General features: G+C 41.7%; 1 protein-coding gene across 1 annotated transcript in view; it reads left to right on the forward strand.

The window, feature by feature from the left end:
• The window catches only part of DNER (delta/notch like EGF repeat containing), a 341,370-nt gene that overhangs the window by 139,019 nt on the left and 180,102 nt on the right, over positions 1-22,249 (forward strand). Inside the window, exons 2-4 of the mRNA XM_049769355.1 lie at positions 12,374-12,703; positions 15,161-15,255; positions 17,221-17,387. Coding sequence (XP_049625312.1) covers positions 12,374-12,703; positions 15,161-15,255; positions 17,221-17,387 — 592 coding nt within the window. The remainder of the gene's footprint in view (positions 1-12,373; positions 12,704-15,160; positions 15,256-17,220; positions 17,388-22,249) is intronic.

Consider the following 22,249-nt stretch of genomic DNA (forward strand, 5'->3'; position numbering starts at 1 on the left):
ATGTGTGTCATTGTAATTTTGAGTTTTCTAATCCATGATTGGCATCTCCTCCCATTTAAAAAGTATTTTTGAATGTTTTACTGTTTTGTGGTTCTCTTGATTGATCCTGTTCCATTTGTTTCATTTGATATATTTTTGACATGTAGTGCTTTAAAATATTTCAGTTCTTATTTATGATTCATGGAATGGAATTTTAAAAATTACTTGACCTTATATCCAGCAAACTTGCTAAAGTTTTATCTTTTAATCTGCATGCCCCATTATTTAATTTGTAACCCAAGGTAGTTTTTTTTAATTTTAATCTCTTGTTTAGTTCTTACACCTTCTTTTCATTCTTTTTCTTTTTATTTTTTTTTGTTTTTGGGCAACACCCGGCAGCGCTCACATGTTAATTCCTTGGCTCTGCTCTCAAAATCACTCCTGGAAGTTTCAGGGAACCATATGGGATGCCAGGAATTGAACCTGGGTTGGCTGCATGCAAGGTGTTGTGCTATTGCTCTGATCCCCCTCCCCCTTCTTTTCATTCTTACCTCATTGTATTGATTATATTTTTTTAGTGCAATGATCAATAGGATAGGGAGTTTGGTAACATCTTAACCTTGTTCTCAATTTCAGATACTCTTTGTCGGATTAAAGACATTCCTTTCTGTTACTAGTTTGCTAAGTATATTCACTCTCAATGCATGTTGAATTTTGTAAGAGTTTTCCCAGCATCACTTGAGATGATTGCCCTAGTTTCTCGAAGAGAGGTAAAAGTTGACATATTTCCTGTATTCATGACATTGTTACTCTGTAAAAGAGGTTTTGCTAGGATGTATTCGTGTCTGTGATGAGAGATGAAACAGGAATGTATATGTTGAGCTATTCTGCTAGTTCTGTCTGATTCAAGAAGCTGGTCTTTGAAAAGGAAAAGGAAAAAAAAAGTTACCAGAGGCTGGTGTGCTTCTGACAAATAAGTGCTGTTGAGATTACCCTTTATAATTGATTTGAATATAGAAATGAATGAAAAAATCTTTTTAGAAGAACAAGTATTTCTTTTTTTGGGGGGGAGGGTTTGGGTTTTTGGGTCACACCTTGGCAGCGCTCAGGGGTTACTCCTGGCTCTATGCTCAGAAATTGCTCCTGGCAGGCTTGGGGGACGATATGGGATGCCAGAATTCGAACCACCTTCCTTCTACAAGCAAGGCAAACACCCTACCTCCATGCTATCTCTCTGGCTCAAATATTTCTATTTGCAATTGAGCAGGGCTAAAAGCAGGAGCATTAACTCTCTGAATTAGCCTTAGCCAAACTAAAGCAAGTATATAGTATAATTTCAAGATCGTTTCCAAATGTAGCATGTCACAAGAAGATACCATAAAATTATAAAGAAATTAGACATTTCAGAGTTTATTTTATGTATTTTATTTGACAGCCCTCACATTCTAATTTTGCTTTTTTTGGTAGCTTACATACAAATGTGAATAAATTCACCTGTAAGCTTAAGATCAAGCTTTTTTTTTTAAAGTTGATGGAGAATTGAGGAGGAAAATAGATCTCCTACGCTAGTCTTAGAATTTTTTCTATGTTTAGATAGAGTTCCTAATACAGAACTAAAGAAATATTAATGACTGGGGAGTGTCAAGCTATGTTGTTCACATCCAGGAGTGCTCATGGGTTACTACTGGCTATGTGCTCAGAAATTGCCCCTGGCAGGCTCCAGGGACCATAAGGATGCTGGGATTTGAACCACCATATGCCCTGGGTTGGCTGCGTGCAAGACAAACGCCCAACCACTGTGCTATTGCTCCGACCCCCAGCTATTTTTTTAAGTTATGTTATTCTTAATGCAATAAAATGATTGGCCATTTTTATTATTTGAATTTGGAGAAAAGTTTATGGGATGCAGTTCTTGGTTGAATTGACTCATAGCCTTAGTACTGCAATGATTCCTTAGAGTATCCACCAAATGGTTGGGATTGGAATAAAATTAAGATCTTTAGTGTACAGAGTGGCTTTTACACATATTTTATTTTATTGAAACCATTGTGATGTACAAAGTCCTTTATAGTTGGGTTTTAGATATATAATAAATCAGGGCCAATCCCACTGTTAGTGTTGACTAACACGAACACCCGCCACCAATGTTCCTTGAGTGCATCTCATACTACCACCACCCAGCTCCCAGCCTGCCAGTCTAACAGGCATATTTTAAGTTTAAATTTTAAAAGTTTGGGTCTCTTGATTCCATTGTTGCATTTGGCTTGGACATTTTGTTCTGTCCTTTTTTAACACCACCAATGCTCCAGAGACAACTGGTCCCCTGACCTCCATCCTTTCATATTTGTTTTTCTCCTCCACTTAATTTCTTTTCTTCTCTTTGCTCTAGTCTGGGTCCAAGGGTATTCGAGACAACCCCATTTAAACCATTGAACTTCTTCATGCTATTATTCTAAATACCACATATAAGTGATATCATTCTGTATATATTCTTCTTCTTCTGGCTTACTTCATGTAACATAATATCTTCCAGTTCCACCCATGTTGCTGCAAATTGCATTATTGCATTATTTCTTACAGCTATATAGTATTCCATTATATTTATGTACCACATCTTCGTGAACCACTCATCTGTTGTTGATTCCAAGCCTTAGCTATTGCTCTATGTGCTGCAATGAATATTAGTGTGCTTATATCCTTTTGGATGAATTTTTTTCTGTCCTAGGGATAGATACACAAAAGTGGTGTAGCTGGGCTGTTTGACAGCTCAATTTTGAGCTCAAATTTGAGTTTACTGAGAATCCTCCAAACTGTTTTCCATAGGGGTTGGACCAGGCAGCATTTCCCACCAGCAGTGGGAGTTCTTTTCTCACCATAGCCCCACCAGCACATATTGTTGTCAGTATTTTTGATATGTGTCTTTCTCACTGGTGTAAGATGATATCTTTTTGTTGCCTTGATTTGGATTTCTCTACAGATGTAAGTGACGAGCATTTTTTTCATGTGCCTGTTGACTGTCTTCCTCAGAGAAGTCTCCCCACTTTTCTCTCTCTCTCTCTCTTTTTTTTTTTTTTTTTTGCTTTTTGGATTACACCCGGTGATGCTCAGGGGTTACTCCTGGCTATGCGCTCAGAAATCACTGTTGGCTTGGGGTACCATATTGGACACCAGGGAATCGAACCATGGTCTGTCTTAGGCTAGTGCGGGCAAGGCAGATAGATGCCTTACTACTTGTGCCACCATTCCAGCCTTAAGTCTCCCCTTTATTGATGAGTTTTAGGTTTTATGGAGTTAACTGTTGTGAGTACTTTGTATATCATAGATATAAAATTTTTATCTAATATATTGAATGCAAATAATTTTCTCCCAGTTGTCTCAGGAGCATTGGTGGTGTCAAAAAAAAAAAGACAAAACAAAATATCCAAGCCAAATGCAACAACAATGGAATCAAGAGACCCAAACTGTTTTATGGTTTTAGCTCATGTTTCTTTCGCTATACAGAAACTTTATTTTGATGCAGCTCCATTTATTCCTATTTGATTCCTATTTGATAGTCCTTGCTATTGTCATCCTATCATTGAAAACTTATTCAAGGTTTAAGTCTTGGAATGTTCAGTGGCATTTTAAGTCAAAAAATTGATATTTAGACCCCAGAGTGTTCAATTGCCTTTCAGCACCAAAATTCCATTTCTAACCAGTATGGTTCCTATCTTGGGCATAGAAATGTGGTATGAAAGTCTGACAGGACATTAACCATCACTAGTCTCATTCTTTCTTGTGCCATAGAAGAAACTGAGTTTTAGGAGACTTCCCTGCCCCATCTCAGGTTACACACATATAGGAGTATACTCACCCAGACATTCTCTATTGCAACTCTGTGATCCAGGAAAATTGATCACAGAGTTTAGTCAAACTCAAATGTTCCCAGACATAGTATTCCATGGCTACAATCATACCCCTATTAAGAGTCACATCTCTTCAAAGGGCAGAACAATGCCTCTAACTCCATCAGAAATGTCTCAAAACTCCAAATTCTGCAGTCATCTTTCTCATGGCCCCTCTCTGCCAGTTGGTAGATGTAGACATATTCCTGATACTTCCTAAATTGTGGTCTGAGTGTCTTGTTACCATCGACCCTCCTCCTTATTTTTGTGTTTAGATTTTGCAGCAGGTTGCTCATCATTCTCCTCCTGTGGCTCATGTGGGCCATGGCAAAGGTGCTTGAAGAAGCCTAAAAACAAATCAAACTTAGCACAGTGGTAGGGTGTTTGCCTTGCACAGGGCTGACCCTGGACAGACCTCAGTTTGATCCCCGATATCCCATATGGGCCCCAAGCCAGGAGCGATTTCTGAGCACATAGCCAGGAGTAACCCCCCAAAAAAGTGGTTTTTCTTGGCCCCCCCCCAAAAAAGTGGGTGGGATGGTGAAGAAACGTGGGCATCTGACCTCTTATTGTGCTTTTACTGCATGGTGAATAATCTTGACAACCATTTTTTATGATGCCAAGATTTATTTTGCTATATTTGGGCACATAATTATTATGGGAAGTGTCAGTGGTTCTGTCCCTGTTTTATGTTGTACTACTAAAGATCCTTCTGCTATTTAATCACAGGGCAGTCCTATAGGGAGTTGGATGAGACTCACAAATTAGTGTCAAGGGTCAGAGAGATAGCTCAAAGGGTTTGAGTGTATATCATATACCTTGTAGGCACTAGGCCCCCAAGTTAGTTCCTTTGCATTGCTATGGCCTCCTGAGCACTGCCAGGGTGGCCACTGTGAACCCCAGCACCTCTGGGCCTTAGCAGCACCCTATTATACTGTGCAGAAATACTGGATTATTAGGCCATCTCAACCAGGCTGAGTATCAATGGGGGCTATCCTGGGACTCCTGAGCACTATTTGGGAGTCCCCAAGTATATGTTAATTGGGGTTGGCTTTAACATGGTCCTATTCAAAACTTGTGTTCTTTGAAGACTTTTCTGATGACCCCAAACTGCCTTTTTTTTTTTTATCTCTTTGTAAACTCCCAGTCTGTACTGCCTGTATTGGAGATCAGCAAAGGAAGGGACTAAGGAAGGCTATAGTACAGGGTTTTCAGGTTATTCGGCTATCTCTGTGGTTTCAGAAACAGAGACCTGTGTGGCCTTTGGCCTCCTCCATAACATAGTCTGGATTGGCCTGTGGTGGTTGTCATTCATGATATTTACCCTATATTATAACTATTCCCTATTGGGTTAGATGCCTTAGGAATAATCTGGGGGGAAGTTAATAGATACAGATTTCTAGATTTCACCCCTAGAATTGTGATAGACAGCGTGGGATGGGGTAATCTGCATTGTTCTCTATGTAGCCTGCTGCTCAGACAGATGCTGACTGAAAGCAGGAACCCAGTTTGCCTGTGAAGATATATCTCTGCTCTCATCACATTAGGTAGTGTATTGAAAAGGGTTTTTAGTAGTTAAAATAATTTTCCCTATACAAAGGATTCTGTACATATCGTAACAGTGACAGTGCTTGTTTCTTTGAAATTTGTTTGTCTTGGAAACTGTGTAATTGAGACGTTCAGAGCTCTGTCCTTGGTACTATGCTACATATATTACCCCCATCATGCTGTTGTTGCCAACCGCCCCCCATCCCCTGTGGAGTCATGTGGACTTTGAGAACATTTCTGATGGAGTAAAAGGCATTGTTCTGCCCTTTGAAGAGATGTGGATCTTAATAGATGTAGGATTATAGCCCAGGGGATACTGACTATGTCTGGGAACATTTGAGGTTGACCTAACTGTCCTTGTCAGAGGAAGAGTTCGGCTTGCATCTGGTGGTAATGATAGGGGGTGCTGTAAGCATCTCAGAGTGCACAAAACTATGGACCACATCCAGTGATGCTCAGAGGTTACTCCTGGCTCAGTGCTCAGGAATGACTTATGATGGTGCTCAGGGGCCATATGGGGTGTTGGAGATTGAATCAAGGTTAGCATGAGCAAGGCTAGTGCTTTACCCACTGTACTACTCCCTATGTTATACTCCTAATGCCATGTCTCCCAGGTGACACATGTTCTTGAGTTACCTAAAGCATTATATTCATGTTTGACTTTTTGGGGAGGCCACACCTGGGGACCCTCAGGGGTTACTCCTGGCTATATGCTCAGAAATTGCTCCTGGCTTGGGGCCCATATGGGATGCCGGGGGTCAAACTGAGGTCTGTCTTGGGTCAGTCCTGTGCAAGGCAAACACCCTACCACTGTGCTAAGTTTGATTTGTTTTTAGGCTTCTTCAAGCACCTTTGCCATGGCCCAAGATGACTCTGCTGTGAGTGTGTGTGTCACCAAGGGAGTGAAATGACCTCCAGTTGGTTCTGTCCTTCTCAGTTCCAGAAAACACTGTCAGTCAATAAAATCTAAGTGGCTTTCAGCAGGATCCTGTCTGGCTGATCTTGGGGAGGCCTTGAGACGTTGTGCAGCTCCTCACTCCGCACATGGGAATGTCCATCCTGGGTTGGCAGGTGTCACATCCAGAGCTGCTCACTCCACTGTGTCAACCAGCACTCACACCAAGACTTGGCTGGTTCAGTAACAGCATTTTCTGATAGAAATCCCCTTTCATATGTCTTTGTCTTGCTGAGTTATGCCACTGTATCAAAAAGCAACCAGATTGAAGCACTACTGCTCATTTTTTAGAGCTGCCATTTTGTACCTTTCCTCTTGCTTTGCACTGGGGACTTTAGCTCCAACAAGCACATGGACCAGGATGCTGATGGGCACAACATCAGGGATTCATTGGCATAAGGAGCTCCAAAGCCTAAGTGGATGAATGTCTGAGCCCCCCATGGCACAGAATGTGCAATGTGGCACAAAAATTCCAGGCACCTTACCTGTGCTCAGTGAATGACACATGAATTTCTAACATGCCATAAATAGCATGAGAGACAAAGTTCATAGACTCTTCCACCTGTGTGAAAGCCTCACCTGGGAAGATGGTTCTGTGTTCTTGGGCCCCTAGGAATGACAGTGAATGGTGCGCATAGACGGTGTGTGGAAGCAGCTTTTCTGACATTGACTTTCTGTGACCTTTTGTGGGACCTTTCATCCTTCTTTCTGTGGAGAGCATTGGAATTGCCAGGTGGAGCCAGAGAGATAGCATGGAGGTAAGGCATTTGCCTTACATGCAGAATGATGGTGGTTCCAATCCTGGCATCCCATATGGTCCCCTGAACCTGCCAGGAACTATTTCTGAGCGTAAAGAGTAACCCCTGAGCACTGCAGGGTGTGACCCAAAACAAAAAAAAAAGGCGGAATTGCCAGGAATTCCAGAACAATTGGGGAACATGGGTTAAGGAAAGATAATAGCTATTAGTGAAATTTCTGCAGTTGGTCCTCAAGTCCCAGGATCCAGACTGGCAGGCACCTCCCATTCTTTCCTAGCTACACCCCTACTTGTGCCCTTGTTCTTAATATAAATTATTTGACACAGGTGAAAAGTTTAAAATAGAATGTAGAAAGAATGGTGTCAGATTAGCTCTATGATGTGAAAACATTTGGTTTAGAGGAATTAATCTGATGTAATGAACATAAAGCCTTGAATAAATGAACTGCATGGTTAACTGTGGGTAGAAATTTATTAAACCCACTGTATTTCTCTTTATTCTTTCTTACAGCTAATATTAAAAAGTCTTACTCACTTTTTATTATTCAATGTTAGAAATGATAGCCAAGAAAACATCATTTATTAAAATTTGAGTGTCCCCAAAGTCACATCTATTAATTATGATATTATGCCTCATTATGCTTTTTGGCAGTTTGGTTATTCCCTGCTTATAGTTCAAGCTTAATGAGATTCAAGGGCAGTTCTGACCTCTCGATATGACTTTCTCTCTCTGATATAAAATACACATCCAAACTTGTGAAAACACTCAGTGGGCTATGTAGGGTAAAACAAGACTTACAATAAATATTTATGATGCCAGAATTTTGCTTAAAGGTCAGTGATTGCATTTGATATTATATTTGATGTTAGGTGTTTGCAACATTTTTTTAAAGGCAACTAATCTGAAGTGTTACAGAATATAAAGCAGATAGTTGTCATTGTTAGTGAAGCAACTAATACTACATTCCAAGGATGTAGTGTGACCATGGAATAATCATTTTAAAGAAGGAATCAATGACCTCACAATGCATTTCTTTTTGTTTTGTTTTGTTTTGTTTTGGACCACACCTGATGGCACTCAGGGATTACAACTGGCCCTGTGTTCAGAAATTGCTCCTGGCAGGCTTGGGGGACCATGTAGGATGCCGGGAATCAAACCTGGGTCTGTTCTGGGTCGACCATGTGCAAGGCAAACACCCTACCACTATGCTATTGCTCCAGCCCCAAAGCATTTTATTTTTGTAACCTAGTTTATGTCATAATACATGTATATGTTCTCTTTCACATCTCACAATTTTGAGACCATTTATAAATCTCTATAGTTGAGCATGCTTTTTAGCTTATTTTTGAAAATAACCAGGAGCATTTCCCCCAGCTTTATGTATTAATCATTTTTAGTTAATCCCATATGCTATTTGTACTTTCCTTCAACTGTGAAGCCCAGGGAGCAAGTCCTAAATGGCATAATTTATCCTCATCATATTTTTCCTTTAGCTCTTCATGCTGGAATGCACTCCTGCAATGGAGTGCACTAGGCATGAATGTGAGGCCCTGCAGGTCTCACCACTTCTGTCCACCATCCTTGTCACTGCCATGGTCATGAAGAGCTTCCTCTAATTCAACTTAGATTGTCTCTGAGTAACGGAGAAAGATGATGTGATGCTTTCTTTCTTGGTGTTGCCAGCCAATCTGCCTGGACACTTCCTTCCCTCCACGTAGCAAAATCTGGGGATGGTTCCACCTTATTACTTCTTAGATGGCCGTTGCCCCTTCTTAAAGCTCATTTTAAATTATTGAATTGCTTTGAAAACACTGCAGTGACACACAAAAAGTGACACATAAAAGTCCCCTTGGTTTATGCTCATAAGAACCAGAACTGGAACTCAGAACGTTCTAATTTCATGTCGAATAGTAGTTTACCTCATAGCATCTCAGCTGTAGCACAGAGAATCATTCATTGATTCATCCATCCATCCTTTAAATATTTAATAGCTCCCATGTGCTAAGCATTGTTTAGACATGAGATATCCATGTAAACAAAGCGAAAAAATATTTAACCAGTTTTCAGCTCTTGGAGTAAATAATATGGCAATAAATGCATGCATGTACTTGTATCTTTAAATTAGTTAAAAAAATTTTTTTGGCCATACCTGGCCAATTCTCAGGGATCACTCCTGGTGGTGATCAACATACTAGAAATGGAATTTGGGTCAGCAGCATGCAAGACAATACTATTCTCTGTAATATCTAGTTCCTGACTCGTGTTTTTCTGTGTTTTGGAGTAAATAGCTACAAGGGAGACAGGTGGATTTCATGGGCTATATTTTGAGGAATCTAAATATTTTGTCCTTCATGACTAAACCAATCCATATCCCCACAAATAGTGTCTTATGTTTCCATCTCTTCACCTCCCCCCTAATACATGTTATTTCTTATCTTTTGAATAAGAAATGGTCTTATGGACCATTCTCACAGGTGAGGTTGATTTGTGCTTTTGATTTACATTTCTCTAGCAATAAGGGGTGATAAACTTTTCATCTGCCCACTTGGATGTCAGTCATTGTTCTAAAGGCTTCTTATGTTCCCTTTATCCTAGTTAATTCGATTCTTACAACTTCCTATCAAATAGTTCTTGAGAGGAACTATCCCCTGAACTCTTCCTAACAATTAATCGAGTGCAAGAGAACATAATATGGCAACTAAACCAGCAGTTTACATCTATGTTTCATCATACCTGGATTTCCTGGAAATCATTTTTTGTGTTTTTTTTTTTTTATTTTAATGCCCTAAACAAAATTTCCCTTGCCTGTATTTTGCACTCCCAATATTTGGGCACTAGAACTGTCAATATGATCGCAGAATTCCTGTCCTCATGAATATCTGGCCGAGTAAAGATACCTGAGACCTGAGGCTGAGGGAGGTTTACTCTGAGCAGGTAGCATCTCCTTATCCCTGAAACAAGGAAAAGTTGCCAACTATAGCACCAAAGCTGGAGCTTTAGATAAATAAACAACTAAATCCAGAGCTCCAGAAGGGGCCAAAGGCCTGAGGTGGAGATGAACTTCATAGACAAAAGTGGGTAGGGGAATTATGGGTGAGAGTTCAAGGGCAGAGGAAGAAGGTGTAGTAGAAGGGGGCAAAGGAGTAGGGAGGAGACAGATCAAAGGAGACTGCCATGGGACGTAGTTAGGTGTCACTTTGGGTGGGTAGAGCTTATAAATATTTTAAATTCTTTACCACCATTTTAGATACCAAACCATTTCCTTTTCAAATTTTATTTGAAAAGGTTTTTTTTTTGGGGGGGCCACACCTGATGGTGCTTAGGGTTTACTCCTGGTTCTGCACTTTAAGAATTTCTCCTTGAGAGCACAAAAGGACCATATGGGATGCCAGAGATCAAACCAGGGTTTGCCGTGAGCAAATCAAGCACCCTATATACTGTACTATCACTCTGACTTCTTTAATCTTTATTTAAAACTATAAATTTTACTTATTTTCCTCTGGGTTATTGTGATGAGCTGAGCTGCACTCCATGGGTGGTGATGCTTACGCTGTTGGTTGTCGTGCTCAGACATTCTTAGCTGTGGTGTGAGATGGGGCTTGCACACATTAGTGGCAGTGCTTCTGGAGCTTGTACACACTTCGGTTGCATGCTCCAAGACCATCCATTTAGTTATATGCCTGGGACCCCAACATTAGTGCTGCTGAGACTGCTTTTGTGTGTGCGTGTGCATGTGCATGTATGTGTGTGTGTTTGTGTGTGTGTTTGTGTGTGTGAGTGTGTGTGTGCATTGTCAGAGATGGAATTTTCAGTCTCAAGCTCCCACCAAACTTTCCCTAGATCCCACCAGGAATCAGAAAATGAACCATGCAGGGTTTCTTGCTGCTGCATTTTCTCCCATCCCATTGTGGGCAATTGCCTGAGGAACATCATTAGCAGAGCCCGAGCTGTTTTTTTCCAGGCAGAATTCTAACTGCCTGTGTTTCAGTGTGAGTCCCCTTCAACAACAAATGTAGAGTCCCATTTTTCTCTAGTAGACTCTTTCCAGAATCCTTTGTATGATAGGCCTTGAGAAGCCAGGATAAAAGGTCTCATTTTTCCATGATCACAGATGAATAAGGCTTTGCCTGAGTGTGGCGAACATGGCTGAATTCTTGGGCTGGTGGAGAGAGAAATGAAGATCTTCTACAAGACTTGCAAGCATCCGACTGGCAGTAGCCACTGATGAGTCAGATGTTACTGCATTTAGAACCTTGGTACAATGTCAAGTGTCACCCCCAGGGCTTTTATCTGCCGTGTCCTGAAATGTCACTTTTGTCTGCCATCACTCTTCAAAATAGCCTCATAGAATCTTCCACAAAATTCTCCTTCATGTTTCACCTCATGCTCTCCTCTAAATAGTGATTGTTCTGTAGCCTAACCAGCTTGGAAACCTTTGGAGGAAATCACATCCCCCTGAAAAGGCTCACTCTCCAGGTAGGAAAGTGGAGCTGACAATAGTATATGTAGCGGGGACATTGATTCTGCATTCATTTCACAAGAATTTCCGGAAGAATTTCTAGAAGAATTTCACAGTGGTCTGGGCTATCTAACAGGAAACCCCCATAGATCATGAACCCCATTTGTCACCCCTCCAGAACTTTTCCATACTTCAATTGGTCTTTCCCTCACCAGCCTCCATGTTCCTTATTTTTCCTCTCACCTCAACTAGGGGTGAGTACAGTTAGAGAAATAATACACTAACAATTACCATGACAATGCTAATGAATGAGAGAAGTAGAATGCCTGTTTCGAATACAGGCAGGGGTGTGGGAGGAGGGAGATGGGGACATTGATGGTGGGAATGTTGCACTGGTGAAGGGGAGGTGTTCTTTTGGTGACTGAAGCCCAACTACAGTCCTGTTTGTAATCATGGTGCTTAAATAAAATTAAAAAAAAAAAAAGGAAATATCTTTAAATAAGGATCCTCCTGAGATCAGCAGCCTTTGGGGCCTGAGGTTTGGGAAGACCTTTCTGCACTCTATATTTTTGGGGGCCTATCTCTTGTATAAAGGCCTATACTGGGGTGACCTTGGGCGGTCCTCTTCCCAGGTCAGTCTACTACCTTACACCAGAAGTCATCGGTTAGCGTGGAAACCATGAGAGTATTTCCATTTGAGCAGCTGCTATGAGACACAGAGCTTCTTTCCCAGCCATGGCACCTCTTTTCTGATGAGGGAATAATTGACCCATTTATGGTCTCCTTTCAGATTGTGACGGATCCTTGTGCCAGCAACCCCTGTCACCATGGCAACTGCAGCAGCGGTGGGAGCAGCGGTGGCAGCGGCGGCAGTGGAGGCAGCGATGATTATTTCTGCATTTGCAACCCAGGCTATGAAGGTCTAAACTGCGAACAGCCACTTCCCAACCTCCCATCCTCTGGTTGGACTGAGTCCACAGCACCCAGACAGCTGCAGCCAGCTCCTGCTACCCAAGAGCCAGATATTGTTCTGCCTGGCTCTCAGGCAACTGTGACCTTGCCCACGTGGCAGCCAAAAACAGGCCAGAAGGTGGTAGAAATGAGATGGGACCAAGTGGAGGTGAGGACATTTGATTGCAGGTGTTTTGAACATAAAGCTTCTAGCTTGGTAAAGCTAATCCCCAGTTATAAAAATGAAGACATAAATTAACTAAGGAGCAAAATCACCCACCTTACCCCTATATAGGGGTATCAGTGCATTTGTAGAAGTCTCTTGTGCTTATGTGAGTGGAAATTTTGGGCACAGCTGTTTGGGGGAGTGTGTAGGACCAGACAGGAAGAAAGTGATTTTCTGGAATGATATCTATATACATTTCTCTGAGAGTATCTTATATTTGTCTGTGTATGTATATGTGTGTGTGCGCACACATGTACACACGCACAGCTCCATTGGACACTTGTAAAAATGGTCATCTCACAAATCTTCCACTGTAGACCTGATTTTCCTCCATAGAATATTATGCTCAGAATTTCTATTCAACTGGGATTACGTAGATTATGGTCAGGGTATCTTGCTGCCCTTCAGTAGGATTTAGAAAACAAAAGCAGTTATTGATTTTTCAGGTAATTTGAGAAGGCATTGAAGAATGTATGTTTTAAAATTAATTTATTTTGACAATAGTATCTTCTGTTTATCAGTCTTATCTGATCTGGATTTAGCATTTTGTATTTTCGAGCTTGTCAGAAATCTTATTCTGAAGTATTTTTCAGTTGACCCAGACAAGTAGTTATATAATAGAAGTTTTCTAGCTGAAAGTGTTGGGAAACAAATTCATATCATGCATTTGGGATAAAAACTAAAGTGAGATTCCATTCCATATCTTTAGTGTGGCACCTAGATAGACATATGGTTGCTCATTATTATAGGCTTTGTAGCTTAAATGAAAAGTATAAAGATCTTGTGTAACATGTATTAGAATCATGGTCTATATTTTTTTTATTATGAAACATATCTTCTCAAGTAATTCTAATCAGTTGCCCCACTTTTGATTTTCTTGTCATCTTAGCACACTGGATACATCAGGACCGTGCTTTTACCTTATGAAAAGCCACAAGCTTATTCTTTCAGACATTTAATCAATGCTTTCAAGTCAGGATTTTAATATTCCTCTGTGGAATGACTTCTTGAATGTTTACTAGATTTGGTTCCATATTAACCAAGGAAGTATTTTTGGGGAGGTTGAAGGGTCTTGATCACGCCCAGATCTGCTTAGGGTTTTGGGCTCAGGGATTACTCCTGGTGAGGCACAGGGGTCATGCGTGTGTGCCTGGAATCAAACTGAGGTGGGTTATATGCATAACTCCATGAAAAATCTTTAACATAAAAATTTCTTCCCTAATTACACATTTAAATCCATTTATTAAAAAACCACTATCCTATAGTTGGAAAGTTAAAAAAATAAGAGATATTCTTCCTCTCTGTTAGCCTACTATTTTTTAGATTGTTCAAGAAGTAGGTTTGAAGTGCCATGGGAAGATTTGGGAATGCCTTGAAGTTTCCCCTTTTCCTGAAGTAATGATGTTGTGGAAACAGGAAACAATAGCTAATATACATGGACTGTTGTCGTTACACCAATTCAACTAATGGGACTTTTATCTTGGAACACCCAGGGTGACTTGATCTAATTACATTTTACCAGCAGGACTGTTGTACAGGTACAAGTTTGGCTATGGATGTAAAAGTGATGAGACTCTATTATTCTGTTAATTTAGTTATGACAGATAGTCCCTTGTCTCTTTGGACTCCATGGCAAGGAAATGCAGACATGTGTCCAGAGAAAAAAGTGAGTACACTGGCATCAGGTGTCCACCAGGAATATTGATTAAAAACTGATAAATATGGAACCAAATCTAGTTCTCATTCAAGAAGTCATTCCACAGAGGGGCATTAAAATTTCAAATTGAACACATGGACTAAAACATCGACTGGACACAGCCCAAGTGTTTTCAGTGTCCTCTAATGAGTCCAGTTTTTCTGCTTCCACCCTCCTTGGATTCCTCTATTGTACACATTAGCAACACATCACTTCCTTGAACGTGAAAGTTTGAGGGTCTACGGAGAAAGAAAAAGGCATTTTGTGGCTACCTTAGCTGGTGCTCAAAGTCACCCCGTCCCCCCCCCCCCAACCCAGCATGGAGCCAGATCATGGCGCTTCTTGCCATGGCTCCTGGTGACCAAGGGTCTTATCCACCTTTGCCAGATTGTACTGTTCTTGAAGCATTTAGTCCCTTCTGACTCTACGAGGGCAAGCATATGGCAGGCAGTGAGCCCCAAGTCCTTTTCTGCAATAGCCCATGCTCTGTTTTCAGCTCCAACCTGTCGGTGGGTAGATTCTGTCATTAATATCGTGACCTTTCAGAGATAAATAGCAACACATGTGATGTATAAGGTTTCTCTTGGATCTCTCTAGCAATATCCCTGTGTTATTGAAAAGAATAGGGGTAGGGCTGAGAGGGACTGTGGCACTTGAAATTTTGCTTTGAACAGCCCCAATAATTTGTCTTTCTCCCCCCCCAGGTGGTCCCAGACATTGCCTGTGGGAATGCCAGTTCCAACAACTCTGCAGGGGGGCGCCTGGCATCCTTTGAAGTACCTCAGAACACTTCTGTCAAGTAAGAGATTGTGCCTCTAAACTTCCTTCAATACTGAAAGATTGATACCTGATCTAGCCTAGAGCTGGGCTGTGTCTATCCATGTAAATGGTCTGTAAGACCCTTAAGGATGAAGCTCACTAGTAGGCATGGCCTAGATTCACAGAGGTTGCTGCCAGGGAATTGGGTCAGAGGGAGGTGTGGAATTCTGGAATTGGGTTGGATGACCTCGATGTGAGCTAAGAAACCTGGAGCCCTTGGATAAAATCTTGAGCAAGAACTAGCATCTCCCCAATGACTTTGGCTTCTCAGACTCTTTGGTCTCTTACAATTTTAATGTGTTCCACTCATATATATAATTCACTGTTGATATTAAACCCAAACATCACAGAATTTTTCAGTTGAAAACAAGCAAATGAGAAGAGTTTAAAATTTTTTTATTTTTAGATGGTCCGTAGTAATTGCACAGTGGATAGGGTGTGGCCAATTCAGGTTCCATCGCTGGAACCCCATGTGGTCCCCTGCACTGCCGGGAATAGCACCTGAGTGCTGCCAGGCGTGGCCCCAACCCAAAATATTATTTAGTTTTTTGCTTACAATACTGTTAATAATCGTTTATGATGGACATAATTCCAGCACCACAGACAGAGAGAGGGGTTTGTTTTGGTCAGTCCAGTGAGAGTCCAAGTGGGTGGAGATGAAGGAAAGTGCAGTTTGTGAGGCAGTTTCCTGTTCCACCAGTAGGGGGTGCCCAGCTCTAAGCCTATTCCAGATTGGGAGAGAGGGACTCATTTAGTTTTAGGAAACTACCGCCCAGTTTTTTCTTCTCTTGGTGGTCACATTCTCTGACTGTTACAAGCCTGTTTGAACAGTTCTTTACCCTCTGCTGCCTCCCCTTTCCACTCATCTGCTCTCTCCTCTCTTCTCCCCTCTTCTCATCTCTCCCTGTCTTTTCCCCCACCTCCACTCCTTTCCCCTCTCCTTCTGGTTTCTTCCCTCCCCACTCCTCCTATCCTCTACTCTCTCCCATCCTCCCCCTTTCACCTCCTCTCCCTTCCCCCTTCCTCTACTTACCCTTCTCCTTTGTCCTTTCCTCTCCCTGCCCTCCCCCTTACCCTCCTCCTTCTCCTGCCATCTTCACCTCTCCCCATCCTCTCTCCTTTTCTTTCCACTTCCCCTCCCCTCTACACCCTAGATTTGTCATGAAAAAGCTCTCTGATCCAGGGACCATGGAAGATTGCATGCTGCCTCAAGGTCACTTGCCCCGTCTGCATTTTCTGTTGTGCTAGGGTCTGAGTATAGTTGGAACACCACCCACCCCTCTGTACCTTCATGTTCAGAGTGGTGAGCCTGTGCAGGAGGGGCATAGAGATGAGGCATAGAGATGGGTTACCTTAATGAAGGACCCCGTGTCTCCAGCACAGGAGACAGAAACTGGTTGGGGACTAATTTCCTTGTGGAAGAAATTGTGGCTTCTGTAGCCAGAGAAACAGGTTGAGAAAGAGCTGCAAGATTTGGGCCTGGGAGGGAAAATGAGGCCCGGGGTTATATATCTCATTCTTTGAATTTCTTTTTTCTCCATAAAGCAAGAACAGCCAAAGGAGACCTGATGCTTGGGAGATTAGCCACTTTTGTCTGCTATCTGCTTTGGCACTGAAATTCAGTAAAGCCATATGGGGGCACATTACATGTATTTTTCATGCATGCAGTCAACTCTCTGGTTTTGGCAGATGTGGAAGGTGATGCCTATCCAAGAACTTCGGGGGGGGGGCCTGCCTGAATAAGCACAATTGTTACCTCAAGGTCATGACTGATTAGTGATGTAGGTTGTAGAAACTGGGGGACAGACTACTATGGCCTGCGTGAAGACATGGACAGAGCATATGCAGAAAGACAATCCTATGTTGGTTCACTGATGAAGTCTTTGTGGCCTGATGCTCACTGGTCCTAAGATAACCTTTCTGGCTCTGTCCTTCCTGTTTGCAGGATATGGCAGGATGCTACTGCTTCACTGATTTTACTCTGGAAGGTGACAGCCACGGGCTTCCAGCAGTGCTCCCTCATCGATGGCCGCAGTGTCACCCTCCTGCAGGCTCCTGGGGGCCTGGTGCTGCCCGAGGAGATGCTTGTCCTAGGCCACAACCACTTCATTGGTGAGTATTACAACATCTCCCAAGGGAAACTATGTGTTTTTGACGGCATTTAATGTGTTAAAATCAAGCCAGTTTAATTTAATTTTATTTTATATCGGCTTTTTGAGATTTTCGTCTCTCTGTGGCATGTCACTCACTCTTGAGAAAATGTGGGTGCTCTCACAGTTTTTTAAAATGTGCGGTGGGATCATGACTTTCCTTTCATGTTGAGAGCTGGGCTGGAGATAGAGAAAGATTTTCCAGCATAAAATAGACATTTGTTCTCTTTTGGGGGACTTTGTTTTTGGACTGCTCAGGGCTTACTTACTTACTTACTCCTGACTCTGTGCTGCAGGTTTACTCCTGATGGGACTTGGTGAACCATATATGGTGGTGGTGTTAGCACAAAAGTGATTTTTTTCCTGTGCAAGTGAGCTCTTGAGAATTGTATGAGATTTTAAGGAAAAAAATCATGTTTTTGGTTTTTGGGACACACCCAGTGGTGCTCAGGGATTACTCCTGGCTATGCGCTCAGAAATTGCTCCTGGCAGGCTCAAGGGACCATATGGGATGATAGGAATAGATCCTGGGTCTGTCCTGCGTTGGCCACTTGCAAGGCAAATCCCTACTGCTGTGCTATCTCTCTGACCTCAAGAAGATTTTTTTATTTGCATTACTTATTTTTTGTTAACACATCCTGTTGTGCTCAGAGTATCCTGGCTCTGCAATCAGAAATCACTTCTGGCAGAGTTCAGGGACCATATGAGATGCCATGGATTGAATCTGGGTCAGATTCATTGTGGGTCAGCAAGTGTTCGAGGCAAGAGCTCTACTTCCTGTGATATTGTTGTAGCCCCAAAGATTGTATGAGAGATTTGCAATCTCAGATGCTTAAGAAGTTCAAGTGTCTGAGCCAATTCAAATATATGGACCTGTGTATGGGGTCCCTTATCGCATGAGTAACTTTCTCGTCTGGTCTGGATGGCCACATTACCTCTGGTATATGATGATCTGGTCTTATCCATTCTCCATTCTTTCCTTTATTGTTCCTGTCTAGAATCTGTCTAGCTGAGAAGAATTCTGTCCCCTGTGTCCTCTTGCTGGGGCTGTCACCTATCTTAAGATCTTTCAAGGACTGTTTTCTGTTGTTCTAGCTTTCCTGACCTTAGTCTTTGGCCATATTCATGTATGTGTGTGTGTGTGTTGGGGGGGTGAAATTCCTGTGCTCTGTACTTTGTCACTGTCTGGGTGTTTGAGCCCTGCCTGATTCTGTCATCGGTCCAGGATTATGTGAGGAGGAGAGCACTGAGAAAGTTTTCTACTTCTTCCTATTGTTCTTTTAGCTCTTCTGTGTGTGATTTCTTGGCTGTGGCTTCCTTTAATCTGCTGTTTTTTCCACCCCTGTCATCCCATCAACATTTAATATCTTTTTGGTGGGTGAGATTAAAATGACTAAATTAGATTAGTGTTAGAATATCTAGTTTATCTGGTGTTCTACCCTTTCACTCTTATTGTATTTCTGAGGATTAAACTGGGGTCTGGCCAAGTACAAGACAAACTCCTCACTTTTCCTGCTCAAGACATTAATTTTTTTGATATGCAAGGAATTTCTAAACTCCAGCATCAGGTTGGACAAGCAAAAAATGTTATGAAAAAAAAGTTTTCCATAATTGATTGAATGTGGATTGAAATGAATTATTCCTTAGTAAATGGCTTTAAAGACTCTGTGAAGGTAGGTTGATAACTGACTGAAGTAATTCCTTCTCGCACATTTTCCTTAGATGACAGGACGAGATATTGCTTTTGACTAACAGCCTGATTTCTCTTCACCTTTGTTTCTTATTTTGAAAATTTATAATCTGATGTCTTCTTAAATCCCCCTAACTAGAACTTTCTAAGTGTTTTTATGTAGCAGTGTAATGGGGATCACAACCTCTCTCCATGTTATTCTACTGAATGATCATAGTTTTGTCATAATCTCCTTGGGAGGCATAATGCCACTTTCCTGCAGTGATCATTCGGCTATATCTCTATGTGCCAAGAGGCTTCTATCACCACCTTTTACTTTAGAGGGCCAAGACTCATGTTGTATAATTTTTGTGGACATCTTACACTTCCTACATTAGCATGCTCTTAGTTTTTTTTTCCTCCCAAACTGTGAGGCTTAAAATACTTTATTTAGCACAGTGTTAGGGTGTTTGCCTTACACGTGGCTGACCCAGGATGGACCTGGGTTTAATCCCCAGTATCCCATATGGTCCCTGAACTAGAAGCAATTTCTGATCACATAGCCAGGAGTTAAACCCTGAGGTTCACCGGGTGTGGCCCAAAAACCAAAAATAATTTTTTTAATTTTTAAAATTCTGGACTCTAAACTCGAATATATTATGACTATGACCAAAAAGGACTTTTTTAGAGCCCAGCAACATTCATGTATTGTTTATTTGTTTTAAGCATTCCCAACAGTACTTAGGACTTTACTCCTAGATACAGAGCTCACTGCCAGTGGGTCTCTGGACTATTGAATGTGGGTTTGAACCTGGGTTGGTTCATGCTAATAACATACCTTCGTCCTTGTATTATCTTCCTGATGCCTGAAAGCTTTCATTGGTTGAATGCACACATGGACGCCCAGGCAAAAGGGGAGAACCCCATGTCCAGGAAAGGCACATTACAGAATGGGGTTCCCAGTCAGATGTAGCAAGAAGACTGCAGTCCTTTCAGGAACTGTTTTATCCTCCCTCCTCTACTGTCAATAATCTCCTCACCTGAAATTTATGATCACAGATACTTTAATGTTTCCATGCAGCAATAAGAGAAGTTCCCTCTGCGTCATTTTTTGGAGGTGGGGCAACCTGACTATGTTTGGGGACCACCAGGGAATCATGCAGCGCAGGGATCAAACTCAGGGCCTCATGCATGCCAGGTATGCACTCCTGCCCTGTGGTCATCTTTCTGGCCCTTTTCTGGGTCTTTAGGATACACATTTGGTGGTTGTTACCAGCTTTGCATAAATAATTCTTAGAAAGTTTGTTGCTGAGTTCCTTTTATTATTGCTTGACCCATTTCAGACTGCACTCATGTGCTTACATCTCATCTATTTCTGTGGTTCTATATTTGATTTTTTGCACCAAGGGTGGCTCATCCATCTGTCTCAGTGCGCCAATCTTTCTCCTCTGTTGGTACCCTTGCCTTGATTATTTATTCCTTCTGCTATTGTAGAGACACCTCCTCCAGATATATTATTTGTTTCATCAGTGGGGATAACTAATGAAATGGGCCTATGATTAACTTGGTCTGCTCCTTGGGATGTATCAGAGGTGCTCATTAGCTCCCCCAATGATTCATTCACCCATGAGTTTGTTTTCCTAAGGGAGGAAAGACACAGTTGTGCTTCCATCAAGCACCAGTGAGGATTTGCCTGCCTTACTGAACTTCATAAAAAAAAGTTGCAGTTACTTGGAGACTTTGCTGTGATGAACTCTCTCCTGGGACTCGGCATCTTGCTCATCTTCGCTTCCCTTTTTCTTCACAGGGGCCTAGTGGTTTAGATTTGCCCTTTTCTCTTTCCTCATTCTGTTCTACTCGCCGGTATTTATCTCTCATACATTTGACCACATTTGTTTCGTTCTTTCTTAGTTTTTAGTGCATTTTTATGTCTAATTTAGGTCATAAAATTAAGTGCAGTTTTATGTCTAATCCAGGCCAGCAGTGTTCAATTTATGACCTAATAAAGTACTGATCCTAAAACTTTATAGATACACTGTGACTCATGGCAGGGTGAATAGGACACCCATGGCCTATGGGCTTATCCTCAGAGGAACCAGTATTAGTTTTTCAGGATCACAGTTGCAGGACTCAGCTCAGAACCCTGGGAATTAGCACCCTCTGGGTCTTAGTCATGGTTGCCTTCCCTGGATTAGAAGCTTCCCCCATCAATATATGTGTTTCCTGTAAACTCTCCTGTGTGCTTTGAGTTGCCTTGACTCAAAACTTGGGTTTGAAAAGATTCTTGTCTTACAAAACAATCACCCCCAAGCCCCACAGTGCTTCCTGCTTATTTTCTTCTCTTGAGAAGTTAGGAGGAGTAAGGAGGCACCTGAGTAGGTCCAGGAGATTTTAGGTGTTGCTTTTTGTAAAGAAATAAGACCAATGAGCCCCACAGCTTCGTAGCCCCTGGAGGTTCTGGAGACATTAGCCAGATATATTTATAAAATCTGCCATCAGAAGTTCCCTGGGAGAGATAGTCCTTTTAAGTCTTTTATTTTGTTTGTTTTTGTGTTGGGGTCACATGCAGAGATGCTCAGGACTTATTCTTGGCTCTGTGTTCTGTGATCACTCTTGGCTTTGTGCTTAAGAGACTATATTCAGTGCCCAGATTTATACCAAAGTTAAATATATGCAAGGCTTATGTATTAAGTATTTTGTAGCCTTAATAGTTCATTTTACATGGGACCAGAGAGACAGTACAGCAGGTAAGGTACTTGTCTTGCACATATACAAGCTGAGTTTAAACCTTCACATTCTTTATATATATATTATTTAAACACCTTGATTACATACATGATTGTGTTTAGGTTTCAGTCATGTAAAGAACACACCCATCACCAGTGCAACATTCCCATCACCAATGTCCCAAATCTCCCTCCTCCCCACCCAACCCCCGCCTGTACTCTAGACAGGCTTTCTATTTCCCTCATACATTCTCATTGTTAGAATAGTTCACAATGTAGTTATTTCTCTAACTAAACTCATCCCTGTTTGTGGTGAGCTTCATGAGGTGAGCTGTAACTTCCAGCCCTCCTCTCTTTTGTGCCTGAAAATTATTATTGCAAGAATGTCTTTCATTTTTCTTAAAACCCATAGATGAGTGAGACCATTCT

Source organism: Suncus etruscus, chromosome 2 (genome assembly GCF_024139225.1).
Source record: "Suncus etruscus isolate mSunEtr1 chromosome 2, mSunEtr1.pri.cur, whole genome shotgun sequence".
Lineage (NCBI taxonomy): Eukaryota > Metazoa > Chordata > Mammalia > Eulipotyphla > Soricidae > Suncus > Suncus etruscus.